Below are 24350 nucleotides of genomic sequence, written 5' to 3' on the forward strand. Positions count from 1 at the left end.
TAGAACCTAAGACTTCTAGAACATGGCTCCATTCATTTTATTTTTCCTGCCACTCTTAATTAAAACATTAAACCAATAAAAATATAGCAAATATAGTAATTAGTCAATCAAACTCTTTAAAAAAAACACAATACCCAACCACAATCAAGTTTACCAAACAGAAGTCAACTAAATTGATTAAAGTAATAAAAAGGCGAGACAGTGCTTGATTACTGGGTATTAAGATCAAATCTCGTATACGTCATTTGCCACTATTATTGGCTATTTTCAACAATTGACCATAAATACTAACTAATCCTTCATTTCTTCCATTCCTCCATACCACACAAGCAGTGAAATCATCAAGAGGAGAGAGAACATTAGAAAGAAGAGAAGATGTGCACAGTTGAAAAACGAGGCAATCTCTACATCTTAACCTTAACAGGCGACAATGAACATCGTCTAAACCCAACTTTAATCAGCTCAATCCGATCATCTCTTTCCCAAATCAAATCCCAATCCCTAAAATCCAAAACCCCTTCTGCCCTAATCACCACCGCACACGGCAAATTCTTCTCCAATGGCTACGACATCGCCTGGATAAACTCCTCTTCAAACCCTGAACTCTCCAAAAAAATCATGGATTACCAATTACAAGCCTTAATTGCTGAATTAATCTCGTTTCCAATGCCGACGATCGCCGCCATTAATGGGCACGCATCAGCAGCTGGGTTTATCCTAGCAATGTCGCACGATTTCGTAATGATGAGGAAAGAAAGAGGGTATTTGTATATGAGTGAGGTGGATATTGGGTTGGTGATTCCGCCATGGTTTATGGTTGTGATGAAGTGTAAGATTGGAGGAGGGTGGGAAGGGATGAGGAAGGTGGCGTTAATGGCGGAGAAAGTGACGGCGGAGAGAGGGAAGAGAGAGATTGGGGTTGTGTATGAAGTGTTCGAAGGAGCGGCGGCGACGGTGGAAGGGGCGGTTAAGTTGGGGGAGGAGTTGGTTAAGAGGGGTTGGGATGGGGTTGTTTATGGTGAGAATAGGAAAGTTTTGTTGAAAGATGTTTTGGATTTGATTGGTAGTAAGGAAGGTTTGGAACTTGATTTTGATGATCATGTGATTAAGGCTAAGCCTCGTCTTTAAAGAGGAAGTCTCGGTTTATATCCTGTTAGCATGACGTCGTTGTAATTATATCAACATTTGTAAGACCGTGTCTAATGAAATGTTGTTGATTTCGTCACTTGACCAAGGAGATTAGGTGACAAATTGTGAATAAACTTGTAAATTTCTATGTGAGCTTGATTTATTGTTTATCAAAGACTCGTCTTTGAGCTTGGTTATTTGTTTTTTGTTGTGTTTTCGTGTCAAAATATTGAGTGCGAAAGATATGGATGTTGTTTTACCAATATATCTAGATATGATTGTCAAGTGATTGATTTAAATTATGTCATGTTTGTTAATCTTAAATAGAAGGAATTGTATTTATGTATATTAGTTATGTTATCGCATGCTACGCGAGCAATAATCCAATTTGTAAAATTATTCTTAGTTATTATCTGAAACATTACAATTTAAATAGAAAATATTCAACAAATCTCATAATACTTGAAACTACGGTATTTTCAATAACATAAAAATAACTAATACTTCGTACTACTTTTTTAATCCATAAAAAAATAAAAATAAAAACTTTTTTAAAAAATAAAAAGAAACAAAAAAAAATGGATTAAATATGAGGGAAGGGCAAAAATGGAAGACTAATAAAAAGTAAGGGGTAAAAAAACTAATACTATTACTTTTCGGAAAATTTGCAAATTACAACTATTTAAAGTTAGTATTTTGCATGTTTCCCAAAAAAAAAGTTAGTATTTTGCAAATTACAGCCATTTAAAAAAAATTACAAATTGCAGCCCAAAAGTTGTTATAAATTGTAAACTATAATCTATTTTTATTTTTTCATCGATTTGCGTGTTGAAAAATGTTCGGTTAAAGTTTTAGAGGCCTTTTGATCCCTTCAGAACCCAAATTGAGCTCGGAATTGGCAAAAAATTAACATAAATGCCTCGTTTTTACAACAAAATATAGTTATCCACAAATCAATCCATTTTTATTACGTAAAACGAGGCACTTACGTTATTTTTTTTTCTAATTTCGAGCTCATTTCGGCTCCTTAAGAAGTAAAATGGCCCCTAAAACCTTAACCAAATTTTTTTCGACATGCAAACCGATGAAAAAGTTGAATTGAGTTGCAATTTACAATTTATAAGAACTTTTGGGCTACAATTTGCAATTTTTTTTAAATGGCTGCAATTCACAAAATATAAATTTTAAATGGTTGCAATTGGCAAATTTTCCTTACTTTTCTTATCTATAAATAAACACTACTTTAAAACGCAATTAAAAAAAATAACAAATGAAATTTATAAGAGGGAAGGGCAAAATTGGAAGAGTGATAAAAAAGAATTGAAGGGGTAAAAATAAGTAAATAGTCTACTGTCAATCAATATCAATATCAATATCAATATATATATTAAAACTCAATGGCAAGCATTGTTATCTTGCCACATGTTGTCAAATCTCGCCACGTGTTGTCATGTCAGCTACTATTACTAATCACCAATGTTTCCACCCAAAAAATTATAATTTGTTAGTATTAATATTTGAACCCATAATTTCATCTTCATTAAATCTATACTTTAACCACCACTCCAACAACAAATCTTTTGACAATAAAGTTGTATTAAAAAGAGTTATTCATGTTCATAAATTCTAAAATTAAAATTGCCCACTTATATGTGTATATTTTAACAACAATATGATTATAAAATTAATTTCATTTCTTTTAGTTACTCAACCTTAATTCATATAGGTTATAGTTAAGAATTTAAAATATGTAACCCAAATTTTAAATTCAGGTTTTTTCTTTTAACCACGAAATATGTTACTTTTAAGAAATTTTTTATGATATATAGCTGAAATAAAATTTCCTTTAACAAATAAAACAAACTGATTTGATATAACATTTACGCTACTGCATATTAAATAATGAATTATGATGTTCAATTATATTTACAAAAATTAACAAATGATATATTTTTTTTTATTAAACCACCAATTTATTTTACTTTATTTTGTTATATTATTTTTATTTACAAAGAATGACCCCGGGGCATCGCCCGGGCAAAAAAACTAGTTATTCATATTGAATAGTGAATCGACATTCTCATTTTATGTATTGTAAGATATATATAGATAATGTATTTGTTATTACGATGTTGATGGTTAAAATCGAACTTGTTCCTTTATGAGTTACAATTTATAAACCTAGCTTATCTCGATTAGAGGTGTCAAAAATCAATCCGATATGATAAAATAATTCCTTCTAAACTATATTTAACCTATTCGAACCCAAAACTTTGAGCCGAACCCAGTTTATATCCTATATTAACAAACTATGTTAAACCAATTTTTCCTCCAAAATACGAGTAAAGTACAATCTTCTTCCTCCACAACCACCAATATTTCCTTCACTCTGCCCTCCTCCCATGGCTATGCCAGCGATTGACCACCTTGGCAACTATAAATTGGCCGGCTGACCAAACAAAAAAACACCCTAGTTGCAAAGCATGTAAAGTGGGCTCATATTAACCCCTTATGGAAAGGGATTTGCTTGTGAAATAGTGTTAATAGTTGTGCGGCGGTGCTAACTGTCGTGATGCGGTGCGATGGGTGGCTCTAAAGGTCGTGCAGTGGTCGCGCAATGGTGTTAATGGGCGTGCGATGGTTGGATGGTGGTTCTAGTGGTTGTGTAGTGGTTGAGCGAGTGGTACTTATGGTCGCTATGTGGTGACGATGGTGGTCTGCGGTGGTGCGATGGTGCAGTAGTGTAGACACAGGAGAGATAAAGGGTGCGGTAGTGTAGATAGTGGAGAGAGAAAAGTGACATGGTTGTGAATTGACAAAATTATCCTTGATATTAACAATTTTTGTTAATAGAGGATGCCAACTTGTATTTTCTCCGAAAATTTGGGTTTAGGGTTCAATAATTCTTAACATGTGATTCGATCCAAACCCGACCCGACCGACCCGATTGATAAGTCTAATTACACTACATAAGTTCAACAATTAGTGTATATTATTACGAATATTTACCATTGAAAAAAAAAAATCAGAAACTTGTCAGGCACCAAGTCCTAAAACCCAGAACCGAAACAACCAAACAGGAATTAGTTGAAAACGGTTCCAAGATATTAGAACCGGATTCAGTCTCAACATTACCGATTCCAGGTCTGAACCTAGCGAATCCAAATCGATTTCGGATCCACAACCGGGTACCTTATTTTTATGCTCACCCCATTTGTCAAGACTCAAGAAGCTACCCAAAACGACCAAAGAAAACCTTACTCCCCTCCTCTATTTATCGACTATCCAGTTTCAAGAGTTTTGCAATACCAAAACACAAAAACAGAGCAAAACAAACACCCAAAATGGCAGCAAGAGTCCATACTCTGCAAAACAATCTGTGGAATCTCTCTCCTCTCTCTTCCATCAACCCCAAACTCAATTTTCTCAAGAAAACTGCCTTGTTTCGCACAAACCCACTTTCATCTTCATCAAAATCAGTCATGTTTTGCACCTGTTCTTCTTCCAATTCTCAGAATGACACTTTTGTCCTCACTACCCCTCTTTATTACGTCAATGCCCCTCCTCATATGGGTAGTGCTTACACCACCATTGCTGCTGATGCCATTGCTCGATTTCAGGTTTCTCCATTTTCCATATTTATCTGTTAAAATACTGAAATTTGGGGGGCATTTTCTTGTACTTTATTTTCGGAAAATAATGGGTTTCTCAATTCTGAAGTGTTATTATCTTTTTATTTGTTTGTTATTGAGTAATGGGGTTTTATCTTTTATGATTGACTTTTTTTTTCCCCCTTTTTTGTGATGAATTTCTGGTTAAAATTGAACTTATTTTGATGCATTGTATTTGTATAAGAATTCGTAGATTTTTAGGTTGACTTATATGTTAAATACATTATTGTTAAGTAGGAAATGGATGACTAAACGGAATAATCACTTTGGTTCATGTACCGGACTCCAATTATGGGATTAAGGCTTTGATTGATTGATTTAAGTAGGAAATGGATAATTATTAAGGGATGTTAATATTATGGGAGCAGAACCAATTATACATTGCTCAATTATGGCATTGGAATTGCAGGATATAGGATTATAAAGGAAATGGTCTAACCAGGTTCAGGTGGGAGTAGAGGTAGGATGTGTGGTGCAACTAATCATGAGAGAGATTTGGTAACGGAGAATTGTAGAGGGATTATGGAGGAAAGTCACATTGATATAATGATTGGATTCATAAGTTATGTTTCACTTCACCATTGATTGGATTCATAAGTTATGTTTCACTTCACCATTTACTCAAACTTAACTAGAAGTGTTAGGCATGAATTTGTGTTCAAGTGTTAGAGACACTACAAACTTGTGGAAGTATTTCGTGATTTTGGTTCAAAATGACGTGTCAAAGTGTCTTAGTCATATCCAATACGAGAAGTTTGGGTGAAATGAAGAGTGTGAGTAATGTATCGCTTCCCTATTTGATCTTATTTAGGATTATGAATAAGGTTGGTATTAATCTTACTGTTAAAATGTGAAAATGGCATGCCATGATTTTATAACGGTGCGAAATTTGACTTTGTGTTGTTTTGATTGGTTGATTATGTAAGAGGTTGATGGAAAAGAAAGTCATATTTGTGACTGGCACGGATGAGCATGGAGAGAAAATTGCTACTGCAGCAGCTGCAGTTGGCTCTAGCCCCAGTGAACACTGCGATACCATATCTCAAGCATATAGATCACTCTGGAAAGAGGTGTAAGATGTACTTCTATTTGTATTTTTTGCTCTTTTCTAGTATTGCTACATAAAAAGTGCTTTTCCCTTAAGATTGTTATCCCATTCTATCCCTCTGCAGCTTGATATTTCTTATGACAAGTTCATTCGCACGACCAACCCCAAGCATGAAGCAATAGTTAACGAGTTCTACACCAGAGTTCTTGCCAATGGTGACATTTACCAGGCTGATTATGAGGGTTTATATTGTGTCAATTGCGAAGAGTATAAGGTTTGTTTTTATGTGATATATGTCATTGTGATGGGTCATTAGCTTTAGAACGACAGCTCTTTGTTTAGTCTGCTGAAGGAAAAAGTTTAGTTAGCAAATAAAGTTTAAGTTTTACTTCTTCGTTTTTATTCCATATAAAAGTCATTCATAACAGAAACAAAGAACCTTTTTTCCCCTGGTGTATGGCTGGTATTTTATTTATGCTTACTTTCTGCTTGCTATTTTATGCTTCAGCTTTTAATGTAGTATTATAGTGACTGAACCATTTGTTAACTGAAGCATAATGAATTTCTTCATCGCATACCATCATTTTGGTATCAGTCCCCTTTATCTCATACAGCAGCTTCAGAGTCCATATTTAAAATTAGGTCACGACCATTATTATTGTCATTGAAAGCTATAATAACATGTCACATACTTCGTGTTTGACCTTGTTTTTGTTTTCAAAGATAGCTAAAAATATTGTATTGTAATAGAAAAAAAAAAATGTAAATGCACTCTTTTGGTTGCATTGTATTTGTAGTATATGTTTGAACTAACTACTCCTACCTCTTGAATCTTCAGGACAAAAATGAATTGAATGAGGATAATGGTTGCCCTATTCATCTTAAGCCTTGTATATCTAGGAAAGAAGACAATTACTTCTTTGCTTTATCGAAATACCAAAAAAAACTGGAAGATCTCTTAGAGCAGTATCCTGATTTTGTCCAGCCTTCTGCTCGTCTGAATGAGGTAAGATTATTTATTTTTAGTCTTCTGCCTGTAATATTTGTTACCTTTTGTTAACTAGCTGCGTTGCTTCTATATGGCAAAGAGTAGAGTTTTGAAGCCTGTGCAGTTGGCCTGATCCACTTTGGCACAATAAAGGCGACCCTCTTTTGACCTGACCCGTTATTGACCTGCAGCGACTTTGATCCAACTGCCAATTAACCAGATCTAGTCCTAAGCTATAGCATGAAGAATGTGCTGGAGAAAAAGCTTTTCATCATAAGTTCTTGATGATTCTTAAATATATCCAGTATGGGAATTTTTGTTTTTTTTTGTTTTTTTCCTTATTATGACCAGGAATCCAGGATTATGGTTTTTGACCTTATGTTTTCATGCCTTTCAAACTTGTTTATTATTTTAGGATTTTCTTCTTTCAATTAAGTTGTCACATATTAAATAACCAACCATATATGTTTGGTTTGATGCATTACTCGTTAGTGGTTAACGGGCGGTTGATCAAACCGCCCACTAAAATTGTTGATTATTTTGGATTTTCTTCTTTCAATTTAGTTTGTCACAAAAAATCATGCACTCACAACTCGATATATGTATCTTAGGTCCAAGGTTGGGTAAAGACTGGCTTGAAAGATTTCTCAATTTCCCGAGCAGCAGTTGACTGGGGTTTCCGTGTTCCTGGAGACCCTAAACAAACCATATATGTTTGGTTTGATGCATTACTTGGGTAGGGTTCTCTCTAATGTTCCAAAACTTTTTTTTTTTTTTTTTTTTTTCCTGATCTTTAATATTCTCTGGTTTGATGTTTTTAACTAATCATCTACATGATCCTTGCTTAAAATGTTTATTTGTTGTATTACTTGTAGCCTTGGAGGGGATATCTTTAATCTATTTGCCTCTCTCTCTCTCTCTCTCTCTCTCTCTCTCTCTCTCATGTTTCCCTACTTTCTAAAAAGTTCAAGCAAACTCTTATGAATAGTGTGTGGACATTCATACCCCTTAATATGTTTGTTTACTTAGTTTCCCTTATTAATGTTAATTTGCTCTATTTATGAACTCTTAAGAATAGTGTGCAGACATTTATACCCCTAAAAATATTTATTTACTTTCTAAAAAGTTCAAGCAAATTTTTATGAATAGTGTGTGGACATTTATACCCCTTAATATGTTTGTTTACTTATTTTCCCTTATTAATATTAATTAGCTCTTTTTATGAACTTTTAAGAATAATGTGCAGACATTTATACCCCTAAAAATATTTATTTACATATTTTCCTTCATTAATGTTGCCAACTAATTTTGTGAGGCCATAGTGAAAGAACGCTCTGGACATGACTAACTGTGGCACGCGCATCACGCATTAGCCACCCAGTATTTGGTGTTAGTTTTACTATAGTCTTTCTTAACCTATGATTTTCAGATTTCACCTGTGAGTAAACATTCTGAGCATCTTTCTATTAGCTATCTATAATTCTATACCTTGTCTAATCTGTTTTCTCCCCAGAAACTAAGTCCCTGTATCCTAGGCTGCTGATTCTCACGTTTGAGGTCTAATATCTTAGTTATCTTTTTTTGAAAAATAGGCCCGTGGATCAGATCAATCACCTTCTTGCTTTGCGAACAGAAATGCTTAACTTTGTGTTGCTCTATTGTGGGAAAATAAATAAGGATTATCTGTTTTAACAGTTATTAGATTCTCTTAATGCCTTGTTACCTATCTCTTATTTGACCTATTATTTAAAGCCTTGGAGGGTAACTTTATCTCTGAGAAATTCTTATTTCATGATGAAAGTTGATAGGAGTAAATCAAGTGATCCGGATGAACTTTGCTTTGCTTCTCCTTGATTAAATTGCTGCTTCATGTGATGAAGGGTCTATCATTTTCCTCAGTTCTGAGTTTGAGGTTTCATCTGATTAATATTTATCTACTGATAATCTTTTTCTCCTATCTTGTCATTGTTTGCCCTTACTTTTAGATGATTTTTCATTCAGGATAACAATTTCAGTCTCCCACTACTTTTGATAGGGAAAAGAGAAATTATATTGAGGATGGTTTTCTGATATTTTTCTGATGTAATTTGTTGTGCACTGTGGTAGCAGTGGTAGCAATTAATATAGGATCAGGGTATCTATATCTGACCTCCCTCCTTGCACTGCCTGGGGAAGGACCCTCTTGGGCGCCTTGGGGTGATTATATAATTTGTTTAGTCTAGAAGGCCGCCTAGGTTATCCTTTTTGGTTCTTCCTTGGGAAAAGTTTTGAGTACTTGTACCTTTGGAAGGTTTAGGGCTTGATTATGGTATCTGGAAATACTCAAATGGGAAAATGGACTCAATAAATTCCCTATAGGTTAAGACACAGCTCATTCATTTGAGGCGGAACATGCTTATTTCAATGATTAGTCTGTCATTGTTTTTGCTAATGAATTGTTTTTTTTTTTTTGTTTTTTTTTATTTTTTTATTTTTTAACCTTCTCACTTTTGCTCACTTTTCTAAACAAAATCTAAGCAATGTTTTTATACATCTGTTACCACGGTCACCAGCTATATATCAGCATTATTGGAGAATGAGGAGCAATCTAGTTTACAAGATGCAGTTGCTTTTGGCTGGCCTGCTTCACTTCACTTAATAGGCAAGGTAAGGCTGTTTCCAAGTGCATTATCATTGGTTTGAGGGTGCAGCTCTCCTTTTTACATATCTAAGACAGAATACGATGTGATCTGTTCAGCATCTTTTTTTTTTTTTTTTAATTTTTTTAATTTTTTTAATTTTTTTACTAGAACAACCCAGCTGGTCTTGCCTATTGTTTCTTTCCCCCTGTTGCACTCATATAAGCCTTTCTACAGCTTATTTTTTGGTTATTGCGTAGGGTTCATGCGAATTTGATTTTCCATTTCTTTTCCTTCCTTGAGATTAAAATGGCTGATTCAAGACCGGGAATTGCTCAGTTATGCTTAATGCAAAAGCACCTTTCTATATCTTATCTTTGTATTGAAATTAAATCGATCAATATTGGGAGCTTGGGACTGACATAAGAGTAGTGTGACAATTAATTGGGACGCAGGGGGTAGCATGTTTTCCAGATAATAGTGCTGAATATTGTTCGATGATATGCATTCCATAATGCTGAAAGCTACAATAATCATTTTTTCTATTTCACAGGATATATTACGGTTTCATGCTGTGTATTGGCCAGCCATGCTGATGTCTGCTGGATTCTGTCTTCCAAATATGGTTTTTGGCCATGGTTTTTTGACAAAGGTATTATTGCTTGCCTTATTGCTAACGCATTATTGATCTAGGATCCTAGGTATTTATTTCAAAAGAAGGTTGTGATAGATGTCAACCTTTCAACTTTCAAACACTTAAAAGCATAGTGATGTGAACTCAAGCTGTAGGTTAAGGGGTGCAATGTTATGTTGCTAGCAAATAGTGAACAAGAAGCTGCTCTTAGAGCATGTAACAAGTAAAGCCCATAGATTTTGTTATGTTTGTAGCCTTGTAGGATCTTTGTACTCATCTTATTGTTACTTACAAATTTTTGAGCCTTTCTTCTGCAGTTTACTATGCTGATATATACATTGATTTTTGGCCTTTATCTTGTCAGACTATGTGACTTGATTATTCAAAGAAGGAACAAACAGAAACAAAATGATTATCTGAAGCTCACTTAATGTGAACTTACAATTTAGCTGTAATAGTTGGGTCTTATACATAATAGCATGCTGTTGCTATCCCAACAAGTAGATGAAGAGAGAATTAAATTCCAAACACAATGCTATTTGCGCCTATGCATTGCAGGCTATATCTAATATGGATTTCATATGAATATATATGATGGATGCTATATTGCAAAAGTTGGCTAGTTGCATGTGTCAATAGTTTTTCTTATGTATAAATTTTCATGTTATGCAGCGATGCTTTTTATTTTAAATTATAGGATGGCATGAAGATGGGGAAGTCTTTAGGCAATACTATAGAGCCAAATGAGTTGGTGCAAAGGTTTGGAGCTGATGCAGTTCGATACTTTTTCCTGAGGGAAGTTGAATTTGGAAGTGATGGGGATTACTCAGAGGATCGTTTCATCAATATTGTTAATGCACATCTTGCCAACACTATTGGTGATTCAACTGCTTCTAGTTATACTTTCTAAAACCTGTAGTTGAAGGTTGTATAGTTGTGGTTATTAGGTTGACTTTATTTCTATACAGGGAACCTTCTCAATCGTACACTTGGGCTTCTCAAAAAGAATTGCCAATCAACTTTAGCTTTTGATTCTGCTATTGCTGGTGAAGGGAACTCAATCAAGCTCAAAGTAGAAAATTTGGTGAGGCTGCTGAAATTAAAGTACTTTAAAGTTGCAAACTAAGTCTTTTCAATTTCAATTTGTAATTTTTATTGGAATGGGAAGCTAACACCAGAACATGCCAATCCATATTTGAATGGATGAAGTGGCACATTGAAACTCCATGATCAACTATCAATGTGATACTAGTCAGCCATATAAATGTTATTTTTTTCCCCAGCAATGTCATTTCTTATTATAAGTTCTAGCACTTTCTCTCTATTCTGAGTCTGAAACTGATACGAGAATAACTTTTAAGTGCTGATCAATGGACTTGCCATGTACTTATAAGGTTAATACATTGATTGAAATGTTCCTTTTCTGTAGTAGATGGGTCACATACTTTCACAGTAGCAATTTACCTCTTCTCAGAAGTAACTTGTTTTTGTATATAATACGAAGTATTATTTAAGCATCCCTATTTCGGCTCATTGACGTGGTCCATACATTTATGTTCATCAATATGAATGACTGAATGTAGCGTAAAGAGTATCTAAGGTTGTAGGAAATGCATCTGCAGATCCTGTTTTTGGTTGCCAACTGGCCATCTTCTTCAGTATTGTAATTCAGACTGTTGAGTCAATGCCTGACTGGGTTTTGTGCTAACTATGTACCTTATTGAATGTTTTTATATTTTTTTTACTTAATTTTATTGAGCGGCTGCAGTAGCAGTATTTCTTAGCTTATGGACTAGAGAAGCTAAGAGGAACCTATTTTCTTGGGTTAATTTCAGATATTGTGTGTCAACTCCTGTCTGAGCTTTTTCTGATGTTCTGAACTTATTTTTTTAATTTTTTTTGGCCAGGTTGAGAAGGCTTGTACTCACTATCAAAATCTCTCATTGTCTTCTGCTTGTGAAGCTGTACTAGAAATTGGGAATGCTGGAAATGTTTATCTGGATGAGCGTGCACCATGGTCTCTTTTCAAGCAAGGGGGAACTGCTGCAGAAGCTGCTGCTAAGGTTTGTTTGTTCTATATCTATAGTCGTTGAATTAGATTATCTTATGTGTGATTAAAGAAACATACTACAATAAAATTAGCTTTGTTTGTGGTTGAGAGGAAATACCTAGTTGCATTTCTAGTGAGATGGTGGCGTTGAAGCAATGAAGAGGGCAGAAGACCCCATTAACCCATTTTGTCAAGCTTCTCAGTTTTGAGAAATAGAAGTAATGTGTATGGAATGCAATAACATAGAATTCCAATTGCCTTCATTTAGTAGAAATAGGTTCAAGGGTTTAGTGTGAGCCTGTGAGGTTCTGTTACTTCACTTATTCTAGATTTTATCTATCAGACATATTGGCTTGACCAACAAACACAGTGTTTTTGAAGGTTTCAGCTCCACTGACTGCTTGTCAACGGAAAACAGACAAACGTCTAGGCAAACCTGTGTACTACTTCTTAATACCAAATATAAATATTATTAATTTGTCACAACTTGCAAGGCTTACTCTGCAGTGAATAAAAAAACCAAGAATAACTAAGGCAGTCACACCAAATCATACTTTCTTATTGTGTATGTTGCAAGAGATTATCTCCTTCCTTTTATATGTTGTTTCATTTGTCTCATCTTTATTATAATGACCTGGTAGCTTGTTTGCTTTAACTCCAAGCTTAAACATGTAAAAGACAATCCTCGTAATCCTTTAGATTCTCAATATCAAATTAGGGATCATGGTAACCAAGGCAATCGCGCAAAATCATGATTTCTTCCCATATATTTTCTTGTATATATAACTTTTTTGTAGTAGATTTCCTAGTTTTGTATTACTATCTTGTACACTGTTTATACCTGCTTAAATTTTGTATATAAGCTTCTCCTCTTATATGGTATCAAGCCTTCATTTTTTCCCCTCCTGACCTTGCTTTTTTTTATCCTTCCATTCTTTTTTTCCTACCATATGGCTACTAATACATATAACCATTTCTAACTCTCCATTTCCAACTCCTAATCTAATCTAGTCTTTCACCATTCATTAACATCCATTTTCTTAACTTAATCAAACTCACCTCAAAGAGAACCCAAACTGAGGCCATCCTACATCAAACAGCTATATGGTGACAATCTAATCTAGCTAATGGATGACATTCACATTTTACAACCTGCCGCTCTTCATGTGAAATCATGACCAATACTAATCCTACCCATTTCACATTGCTACGACAAGATAAGATCATTTTTTGCGTGCTTGTTGACATATTGAATGTTTGCCCTTATCATCACTACTAAGTCTCAAGACTTAACATTCTCCTAGAAATAAAAAGAAGTGTATTTACTGGATTGTGACAATTTATACAAAGAAAAGAATAACTTTGAAACATCTCAATAAACATAAAAACAATCTTCAAGTGTATGTGATTCTGCAAGGTGTGTACTCTGTACTCGGCCTTTCCTTCACAAGAAAACCTATTTCTCATGAGGACATCATAGCTAAAGTCTTCAATTACGACTCCTATAAACATGTCATTGATATTTTTAATGCCAAGACAATCCCATGATGTCAATGGTAGGTTTATAAGAATCGATACTCTAGCAATGAAGTCCTTGTGGGCAATTCCATGGAGAATTGGAGAGTGAGTTCATTCAAAGATTGTTTGTGTGTTTTTCGAGATCTTTCAAGGTTATCTTTGCTTAATATTACATAGGCAAGATTTTTCCATGCCTCATAAGGACCTTGAGGCTTCAAGGATGAGAGGAACAAGTACTCAATGTGCCAAGACTGCCAACAAGTACACCAAAAATGAGCTCATCTTGTATCCATACGTAATTAGCAGGATTAGGATTGACTGTGCCTTCCATATTAAGAGTGCTGGGTTGTGCTGTGTGATGGTCGCCCATGAACCTGAAAAGGTGGTGGCCTCAATCTGGGAATACTATACACAGATACACAAATAAGACAGATTCATTGAAGAATTTACAATTGGTAGTAGATATTCGATTGATAAATGTATATGAATTAAATCTAAATAAACCATTTTGTGAGAGTGGTTGCTATGATTGTGAAGGATTGTCCTTTTGTATATTGCTTATGCAAACAGGCTACCAGCTCATTATTATTGATAAAGCTAAGCATAAATTGTATACATATATAAAGAGAAAAATAGTGATTTGAAGTCCCCTTGCTAGAATAATATCTAAGATCCTAATTGTAGCTACCGCCAGCTTAAAAAATGATTCTAAATATCTAAGTCCTCTGTTTCGTCAATTTGTAATTGTAGCTGCGGCAAAACTTATAAGATCACTGCATGTCACTGAATCTTAACTATGTTGCTTCTATACCTTACAAAACGAATGTAAACCCAAAGCTCATTATTCATTTAGATCACTTGCTGAATTCATATTTCCACCAAAACGCCGCACCAATACATGGAATTTAGGTTCCACCTAACCAATTTTCACATAGATATGATCCATGGTAATTCATAATCAAGTGGTTATGAGGATCAACCATAGAAAATCAAAAGCACTTATAAATACCTCATTATTCAGCCATAATAAAAGGTTCGTTCTTAAACCAAGTACATAATTTTTGCAGTAACATAAGATTCTTGGGCTATGGCTAAAAAAGTGGAGCCTCCAGATCACTCAGCTTGTCCTCTTGGACAGGATATGTTTAAATATACCAATATATGCCTTTCAGAAATTACTTGAAGCACGTTTGAAACTAAGTGGCCGAAAATTCAAAGCTTCCCCAAAAATAGTTTCTTAAATCTGCTTCTAGGGAGTAGATATTGTTTACTAAAAGCTGATTGTATTGAACTACAAAACAGTACAAATCTGTATGATGTGACTTGTGACTTTTTTGCTTGCATTCAAGTTTGTAAAATTAAATCCTCTGTACGAATAATTATAAATCCGGCCATACAAATGCAGGATCTTGTAATCATATTGGAAACTATGCGAATCATTGCCATTGCATTATTGCCAGTTGCTCCAAGCCTATGTTGGAGAATATACTCTCAGCTTGGCTACACAGAAGATGATTACAATGCTCTGACTTGGGTCTGTATCTCTTTTGCTTCCCCTTTCTTCTCCCCATGCTAATGGCTTCTGAACATACTGAATTGGTTTGGATTTTGCATATGCAGAATGATACTAAATGGGGCGGTCTAAAGGCTGGGCATCTCTTGCCTGATGCAAAACCTGTCTTTGCTAGGATTGAGCTCATTACTGACTCAGATGATGTTGGGGTACAACCAGCTAAGAAGACCTCAAAAAATAAGGGAAAGAAGGCTGCTAAAGCTCAAAGTGCTTAGAGGCCTGGTATTCCAACTTGTGGCTCTTGTGTTGTTTATGCCAAGCTATTGGTTACCATCTCTGGAGAGGTCAGATTATTTGTCTGATTTCAAGATTTTTGGAGATCTATTGGACTAGCAGCCAAATTCTAGTATTCTCTGCTTTTTTTTGTTTTTTTTGAGGGCAAGTATTCTCTGCTTTTTGTGAAGCAAATGTGTGCAATTTCACCAGTAAATTTACGAGTTATATAATTTTGGCAATAGGATATTCTCTGCATTTTGTGAAGCAAATGTGCAACTTTCACCAGCCAAAACTATGAGTGATTTTTGCTAAGCTTAACCGTGGAGGCGTGGACATTATGAGTACTATAAATGTTCAAATGTTCAATTCATGTTGTTTTACCTGGTCGATTTCTAGAGGGTATTTCCAAGTAGCCTAATAGACCTTTTTTTTTTTTTTTTTATTATTATTATTTTAATTATTTTATTTGGTATAACCAAATATATATAGGTTTATAGCTTCAACAATTGTAAAGCCTTGAACATAATTATTACTCCCTCTGTTCCTTTTTTATTGCTCCATTTGCCATTTTGAGATGTTCCTTATGAGAAATTCTCAGGCTAATAGGAACTTTGGTCCAAGAGGAATTTAGGAAAGTGTAGGCCTCACTTGTGTGCAGTAATCAACAATTAAAAAGTTTTTTTTTTTAAAAAAGGAAATGTTAAAGTCAAAATGGTCGACAGTATTGTGGTCATGTGTGTCATAATATGTCCCAAATATATTATTGTTTCCGTCAAAATTAACTGATAGCTGGAATTTTTTCATTCTTCCCCCCAAATTCACAAAATTTATAATTCTCAAAATTTGTTATTTTTTACAAACAATAAAAATCAGCAAAATAATTTGGTTTCCCATTGAATTTTTTCCGTTGTGAGAATTATTTTGTTTAGTGTTTATAATTTCCCCTCTTGAGTAATATGTTACTTGAAATCGCTACTGGCATGTGACGAGTTTTGAACCTAATGACACATTTAGGTTACACGATGGTATCTCAACAAGCGCAACTCCTTTCCGATGATATACCAACTTCATTCTACACTAGTAACAAATAATGGATGTCTGTGGTATGAGGAGATACCAATTATATGTATTTACATTCCGACGAAGGAGAATTTGATATTTTTAAAGTGTCAATTGTTTTACCAACTATATATATTTACTTAATGGATGACAATTCCTCGAAATAACAAGGGAGGAATTGAGGAGGTTGTCTGAAATAATAAATACTCTTGTCTTCACAAGGTCTTGTTGGTATAATTACGTCTCATATTGGTATAGTAATTATACTAACATGAGATCTAAAAATAGCAGCAAGATTGTTGGTATTTGTAGCCTTTATGTTGGTACAAATTCTATACCAACATGGGGTATAAATATACCAGCAAACACTTGTTAGTGTCAATTTATGACAAGTAGAGTAATTATTGGCGTTGACTTCCTTCGAATTGAGACCCAAATTACAAATGCAGACCTATAACTTAAGTACTTTGCCTTCGACTATCACTCTTGAGGGATTTATGGTTGTCTTCTCGCTTTCTCTATACACTCTTGCTATTTAGTCAAATGGATTCACAAGCTTCATATCGCAAACATTCAACTACCAAGATCCAAATCCCAGTCCTCTTTGAACTCTTTCTTTTTCTCACTCCTCTCGCAGCTTCTACTGAGAAATTCTCTTCAAACCCTTTCTTTTCTTTTTCTCTCTCCTCTCGCAAGTTTTTTTTTTTTTTCATCTGTCCGCTTTCAACCCTTTGCTCCTTCTTCTAAACATTCTAATCATTCTGCAATGCCAAACCCAGAACAGAGTGTTGTGATTGATATACCCCCAACTTTTAACTTTTGAATGGCTTTTGATTTTTTTTTAACTGTTGAATTACAGCCGACAATATTCAGGAGTAGGGTCCAGCATTTGTCTCTTTCTCTTCAATTAAATGGGCAATGACATAAATGCCCTTCCATAGAGACCTCTTGGACCAAAGTTCCTAGACCCCTAGAAAACCTCGTCTCTTATTGTTTGTCCCATTCTTTTTTGGGCTTTTGTCCTCACCGTTAAAGTATGTTATAAACATATTTAATTATTATAATCAACCCCTTAAATATCAATTTAATACTTGTTAATATCATAACCTCAATTCTTACTCCTCTCTCACAGCCACCACCCATTCTCGGAGGAAATCCCACAACCACCACTTTCCTTTCTCCTACCTTACGGCCACCAGGTCTGTCGCCATATCTTATCTCACCTTCGTCACGACCACATTTTTTTTCTCTTTCTTCATTTAGCCATCACCACCAGCGTATTACCTCTATCGTTTTTCTTAACCACCACCACCAACAACACAATTTCTCTATCCTTCGTCCTCCCAACCTTGCTGCCTCCTTTCATTAAACGTTAGTTTCTTGAAATTTTAAGGAGAAAATTGAGAATTAGTAAATGAGTGTTGATTTATTTGAGCAGATTATTGTGGCAGCTCATTGAAAAAAGCAACACTCTATTGTAGTAGTAACAAAATGTTAAAGTACCAACTTTCTCTCTTTCCTTCATACCCACCCCCTTACGGAAAATTAGAAGAAGGTTCTTGTAGACACCTGATTCTGTCTCCCCAAAAACCAAACCCAGTGATAAGTACCTTTCACGTCATTGATTATCAAACGAGGTGAAATGTGAAAGAGTCTAGTGAATCCCTCTATTTTTAATAAAAATAGTTATTTCTGTTTTCGAAAATCTTTCTTTTCGTATCCTATTTATGAAAAACGTCTAATCCAATTTAGTTTGGTTCACAATATGGGTCCAATAATTGTGTAATTGGATGGGGTTTGAAAAGAATTTTCCAACCATATATTATAATCCCAATTCCGAGTTATAACAAGGAAGTTATGACCAAAATACTAAAATGGATCTTAAGTGAGTTTTATGTACGGCCCAATGATCATATGGAGGGTCTATTAATTATTATTCCTAAAGTCATTAGGAATTACTTTAATCTTCTAGAATAATCTAAGAGGTTATTCTAGGTTCTAATGAGATTAGGATTATTAATTATATTTTTATCTGATTTTTAAAAGATGAAGGATTTTATTTGGAATAAAAATAAGTATTTTAAAAGATTAAATCTGTTTTTAATTAAAGATAAGTACAGACTCTTATTAACCCAATTGCATTGAAAAATGGACTTCGTACGAATATTTATAATGCAGCACCATTGCGCAGCAACAAGCCTATCGCGTTGCGACAGGCCTGTCGTTGAACGACAGACCAGTTTTACTCCGATTGAAATTCTAACTCTTTTCTATCGTTTACGGACGATTTTTCTCTATAAATAGGGTCGATATTCCCCGTTTTGTAATCATCAACAATCATCAATCTATTCTCTTCTTTCTCAAAGCTAAAGCTTATTTTTTCTCTCTCTTTCTAAGCCTAGCATTTTCAAAAACACCATACGTCCATCACGAGACTTAGACACACCTAGTCCAGAATCTAATTTCTCAAAGCTAAGTTGTCTTCGTCCTAGACGTGAAAGGTTGATATTTCTGAGGGTTTGGTCCCAAATCTAATTTCAATTAATATTATTTTTAATTTTTTGTTTAATATTTTTATTAGAGTTACTAACGTGTGTATTGTTTTGATAGAAAGAGGTACGAGGCATCAAAGTAAGTAATTAGATTACTTCTTAATTATTCTTTTGATATAGAAATCATGCTTAGATTGTTTTATTGATTCCTAGTATCATGTTTAGGTTGCTTCTGGTCTCTTATATCATGTTAGTATCATGTTAGGGCTAAAGCTTTGATTTTTAATGCTTAGTGACATGCTAGGATTTGTTATTAAATGCCTAGGATCTTGCTAATAATATTATGCTTTGATGAGAATGAGATTTTTATGATGATGATGATTTGTTGTATCAATATTATTATGTTGCTTGATATATTATTTGTTGTTGCTTGATCACGCCCTCTCTTGCAGGTTTAAAGGGAATTTGTACTTGAAATCACGCTTAATAAGATAATTAATAATTTGAATTAGACTAATATGATTTTAATTCAAGTGATCACCAATAATAGGTTTGTTTGTGCATTAATAATCAACCAACGCAGATTAAACAGGTTTAGGATTAATATATTGATCGTATATTAATTGGAAAGCACACATGAATATGAGAAGAATAAAGTAGAGGCCTATTTAGGGCATGTTCAATCTCTTTTAGGTTGGATTTGTACCTTCATCTCCGATATCAAGTCATGGTTCAGGACCACTATGGAGTTAGCGATCTCTTGGATCGTGAAAGGGGTGTAACCTTCACCCTGTGAAGGGTTTACAAGTTCCTAAAACTTGTTGGCGACTCTTTAGCTCTAGCTTCCTTCCCTTCTGACGCCACCATACTTAAGTGTATGATCATAGTGGGGCTCAAGTGTGGGATGATTGAAATACCTCACATCGAGGCGCGACCGTAATAAAAATTCATTCATATATACATTCATGCATGATCATATCAAGGGATCACCTATGCTCATCCCTATCCACTTAGAGCTAGACTTGGGGGCTTAATCCCTACATTATTAGCTTACCTAGCCTAAGATTCACCATTATTTGACTCTTTTCAAAAAAAAAAAAATTCCATACACTTAGCCTTTGCAGCCTAGCTTTAGTGTCACTTTCACACACATCACAGATACATAGACAAATAATCCTACCTTTAGTAACCCTTTGTCATGAAATCTTAACATGACGTTGAAGCATGCCTTATCATATCAAGATCACTCATTATCATAATTCTTATTGCATTAAAAAGTATGAAGTACTTACCCTCCATGCCGAAGCTACCCAAATACTTTCATCGTCAAGTTAACAATCGAGATAGCCTAGGGTGAATTAATCCTTGCACTATGAGATACAACGTCAATGCATACATTCGACTAAGCTCATTCAACATGCACCTCCAACACTTCGATTCTTTTTTGTGTCTTTCTTTTTCGGGAGAAAGTCGGTACCCTCCACAAATAATGACGGAAATTTTTTGCTTTTCTGCATTTTGAGTCAAGTACATGCATATACGAGTCATGCATGTTGAGTCATGTCACCTCGAATTGAGTCTAACACATGTGTCAAAACACATTAAACCACAAAAGAGTCACACACGTGTCAAAACACATCGAGTCAACCTCAAGTCAGTCAATCACCTTAGGTCAACCCTAAGAAAAACACCAGCAAAGTCTTTTGGCAATCTTTTGATTTTTACAAGATACAACCATTTAGCAAAGCTCCTGTTCGCAGCCAACCGAACGATCTCAACAAACATTCAAGTATCATAAAGCTCTTTTGTTCAGAGACGCGTGGACATATCATAAAGCTCTTTTGTTCAAAGACGCGTGGACATATCATAAAGCACTTTTGCTCAGAGACGCGTGGGCATCTTATCTAAGCTCTTTTGTTCAGAGACGCGTGAACATTCCTTTCAAGCTCTTTTGCTCAGAGACGCGTGGGCATCCTATCAAATCTCTTTTGTTCAGAGACGCGTGGGCATTCCTTTCAAGCTCCATTGTTCAGAGACGAGTGACCATTCCTCAAAAAGAAGCTCTTTTGTTCAGAGACGAGTGAGCATCAACAGTAGCGAAGCGCGACCACAACATACGCAGCAGTAAAACTGAAGATGGCTACAAGCAGTCACCTTCGACGACGTTCCCTAGGATGTGGAGAGTTGTCATAAACAATAGAAGATGGCTACAAGCGGAGTTATCTTCGATGGTGTTCCGTAAGATGTGGAAATTGAAGGCAGCTACAAGCGGAGCCGTCTTCAGGCGATGTCCCTTAGCTTGAGGAAGATCGTCAAACAAAATTGGTTACTCTAGAGACGTGTGCTCGACGGTGCAAGATATGCGTTTCTTAATTCTTTTATCTGTTTAACTAATGCTAGTTTGCAGGTATCGACGTTACAAGATTGATTTAGGATTGCAGAACGTTCTGAATCATTTTCCGTCCCTATCACTACTTTGATTTTCGTTTTCGAAACATGCGTTTCTCCAAACTCAGTCAAAGTAGGGGCTTCTGTAGACACCCAAATGTGTCTCCCCAAAACCAAACCCAGTGATGAATACCTTTCACGTCATTTGATTATCGAACGAAGTGAAAGTGTGAAAAGTCTAGTGATGTGGTTGTTTTTATTAAAATATCTCTCTTTCTGTTTTTGAAAATATTTCTTTTTATACTCTATTTATGAAAATAGCCAGTCCATTTTAATTTGGTCCATGATAAGGGTCCAATAATAGTGTAGTTGGATTGGGATTGAAAAGAGCTTTCCAACGATATATTATAAGCCCAATTCCGATGAATAATGAGGAAGTTATGGCCTAAATACTAAATTGGGCTCGAAATGAGTTTTATATGCGGCCCAATGACCTAGAGGAGGGTCTATTAATTATTATTCCTAAAGTTATTAGGATTGATTTTAATCTTCTAGACTAATCTAGAAGGTTCATTAAAATTCTAATGATATTAGGATTGATAATTATATTTTTAAAGAATTTTATTTGGAATAAAATAAGTGTTTTATGATAAATCCGATTTTAATTTGATAAACACGAAATTTGCTGCTTAATCATATTAAGAAAATGATTCCGTACAAAGCGCGTTTTATCTTTTAATTAGCGCTAAACGACAGAGTTTGTATCCTGGCGCTAACGTCTGTCGCCTGACGACAGATGCCAGTTTTATTCCGTATAGAACTTGAAGTATTTTCTATCGTTTTCGGACTATTTTTCTATAAATAGGGGTTGAATCTCCCCGTTTTTATTCATTCACAACCATCATCTCTCTTTATTCTCTCTCTATAGCTAAAAGCTTATTCTCTCTCTATTCTTTTTCTAAACCTTCCCCTCTTACAAAATTCCACATTCACAAGTTCTAGACACACCTAGCCAAGTTCGAAGTTGCCTTCGCCCTAGACGTGAAAGCTGGATAATTTCTGAGGGTTTGGTCCCAAATCTCTATTTCAATTATTTAATTTAATTTTTTATTATTTTTCTTGAAGTTACTAACTTGTGTATTTTGTTATTAGAAAGAGATACGAGGCATCCAAGTAAGTAATTTACTTTGTTATTATTTTGATATAGAAAGTATGCTTAAATTATTTTGATTTCTAGTATCATGTTTAGGGTAATAACTAAGATTTCTAATATCATGCATGTTTCCATTACACTTCCTATTTTTTCCATCTATTATGTTAGTATCATGTTAGGGATAAAGCTTTGATTCTTAATGTTTAGTGATATGCTAGGGTTTGTTATTAATCTTGTTAGTATCATGCCTAGGATCTTGCTAATAATATTATCATGCTTTGAGGAGATTGAGATTATTATGATGATGATGATTGTTATTATGTTGCTTGATATTGTTGTTGTTGCTTGATCACGCCCTCTCTTGCAGGATTAAAGGGAATTTGTACTTGTAATCACGCTTAATAAGATAATTAATAATCTTGTTTAGGCTAATATGATTATAATTCAAGTGATCACCAATAATAGTTTTGTTTGTGCATTAATATTCAACCAACATAGATTAAACATGTTTAGGGTTAACCTATTGATTGTATGTTAGTCAGAAAGCGCACATGGATATTAGAAGAATAAAATAGAGGCCTATTATTAGGGCAGGTTCAATCTCTTTTAGGCTGGATTTGTACCTTCATCCCTGAATACCCAGTCATGGTTCCAGACCTATGGAGTTAGCGATCTCATGGATCGTGAAGGGGTGTAACCTTCATCCTATGAACGGTTTACAAGTTCCTAAAACTTGTTGGCGACTATTTTGCTCTACCTTTTTTCCCTTTGGACGCCACCATGCTTAAGTGTATGATCACAGTGGGGCTCAAGTGTGGGATGCTTGAAATATTCCCTACAGAAACCTCAAGCATAAAAACATTAAGATTCACATACAAAGATTGCACACCTTTGGGGGCTTATCTAGGGTCTTGAGCCTTTATCCCTTTCTTCTTCAACCTTTAGCTTAACCCCGTTACAACCTTTAAAAGACCTCTTTGAGGTATTCACACACTTGTGCGAGGTTTGGCTAGAGCTACGTTTGGCCTAATTCCTAATGGATACGAAGACAACCTCACATAGGGGTGCGTCCGTACTAAAATTGCATTCACATTCATATTCACATTCATACATGATGGTATCAAGGGATCTCCAATGCTCATCCCTATCCATTTAGAGCTAGACTAAGGGGCTTGATCCCTACGTCATTAGCCAACCCAGCCTAAGAGTCACCATCATTAGGCTCTTTTCAAAATACTTTTCCACACACTTAGCCTTTGCGGCCTAACTTTAGTGTCACTTTCACACACATCACATATTCTTGACCAAATAATCCTTCCTTTAGGAACCCCTTGGTCATGAAATCTTAGCACAACTTTGAAGCATGCCTTGTCGTATCAATGTCACTCACTATCATAATCATCATTACATCACAAAGTATGAAGTACTTAGCCTCCGCGCCTAAGTTATCCAAATACTTTCATCATTGAGTCATCAATTGAGATAAGCTAGGATGCTACAATCCTTGCACCATGAGATAAACATCGACGCATACATTTGATTAAGCTCATTCAACATGCATCATCACTTGATTCAATTCTTCGCATCTTTTTTCCTTTTAAGGAAGATCCAATACTTTACTTCTTTCTTTTCACGTCTTTCTTTTTCGGGAGAGAGTCGGTACCCTCCACAAAAATGATGGAAATTTTTTGTTTTTCTACATTTTTCAGTCGCACGGCACAATCACAATAAAATGCGCACACAAGTCATGTAAACATTGAGGCATGCCGTGTCATTACATCGAGTTAAGTCTACGAACACGAGTCATGTACACT

The 24350-nt window shown here is 35.0% G+C and overlaps 1 protein-coding gene and 1 pseudogene across 1 annotated transcript; both read left to right on the forward strand.

The window, feature by feature from the left end:
- Positions 1–329: 329 nt before the first annotated feature.
- On the forward strand, positions 330–1325 carry LOC145590759 (enoyl-CoA delta isomerase 1, peroxisomal pseudogene; annotated as a pseudogene).
- Positions 1326–4372: 3047 nt separating this feature from the next.
- Positions 4373–16042, forward strand: LOC145590760 (methionine--tRNA ligase, chloroplastic/mitochondrial-like). The gene is made up of 12 exons (XM_081647161.1): positions 4373–4748; positions 5726–5869; positions 5972–6121; positions 6686–6853; positions 7447–7571; positions 9388–9481; positions 10007–10105; positions 10785–10965; positions 11056–11171; positions 11995–12150; positions 15061–15189; positions 15276–16042. The coding sequence occupies exons 1-12, from the start codon at positions 4473–4475 to the stop codon at positions 15441–15443; spliced, it is 1806 nt and encodes a 601-aa protein (XP_081503287.1). The 5' UTR covers positions 4373–4472; the 3' UTR covers positions 15444–16042.
- The last annotated feature ends 8308 nt before the right edge of the window (positions 16043–24350 follow it).

Source organism: Chenopodium album, chromosome 18 (genome assembly GCF_948465745.1).
Source record: "Chenopodium album chromosome 18, dcCheAlbu1.1, whole genome shotgun sequence".
Lineage (NCBI taxonomy): Eukaryota > Viridiplantae > Streptophyta > Magnoliopsida > Caryophyllales > Amaranthaceae > Chenopodium > Chenopodium album.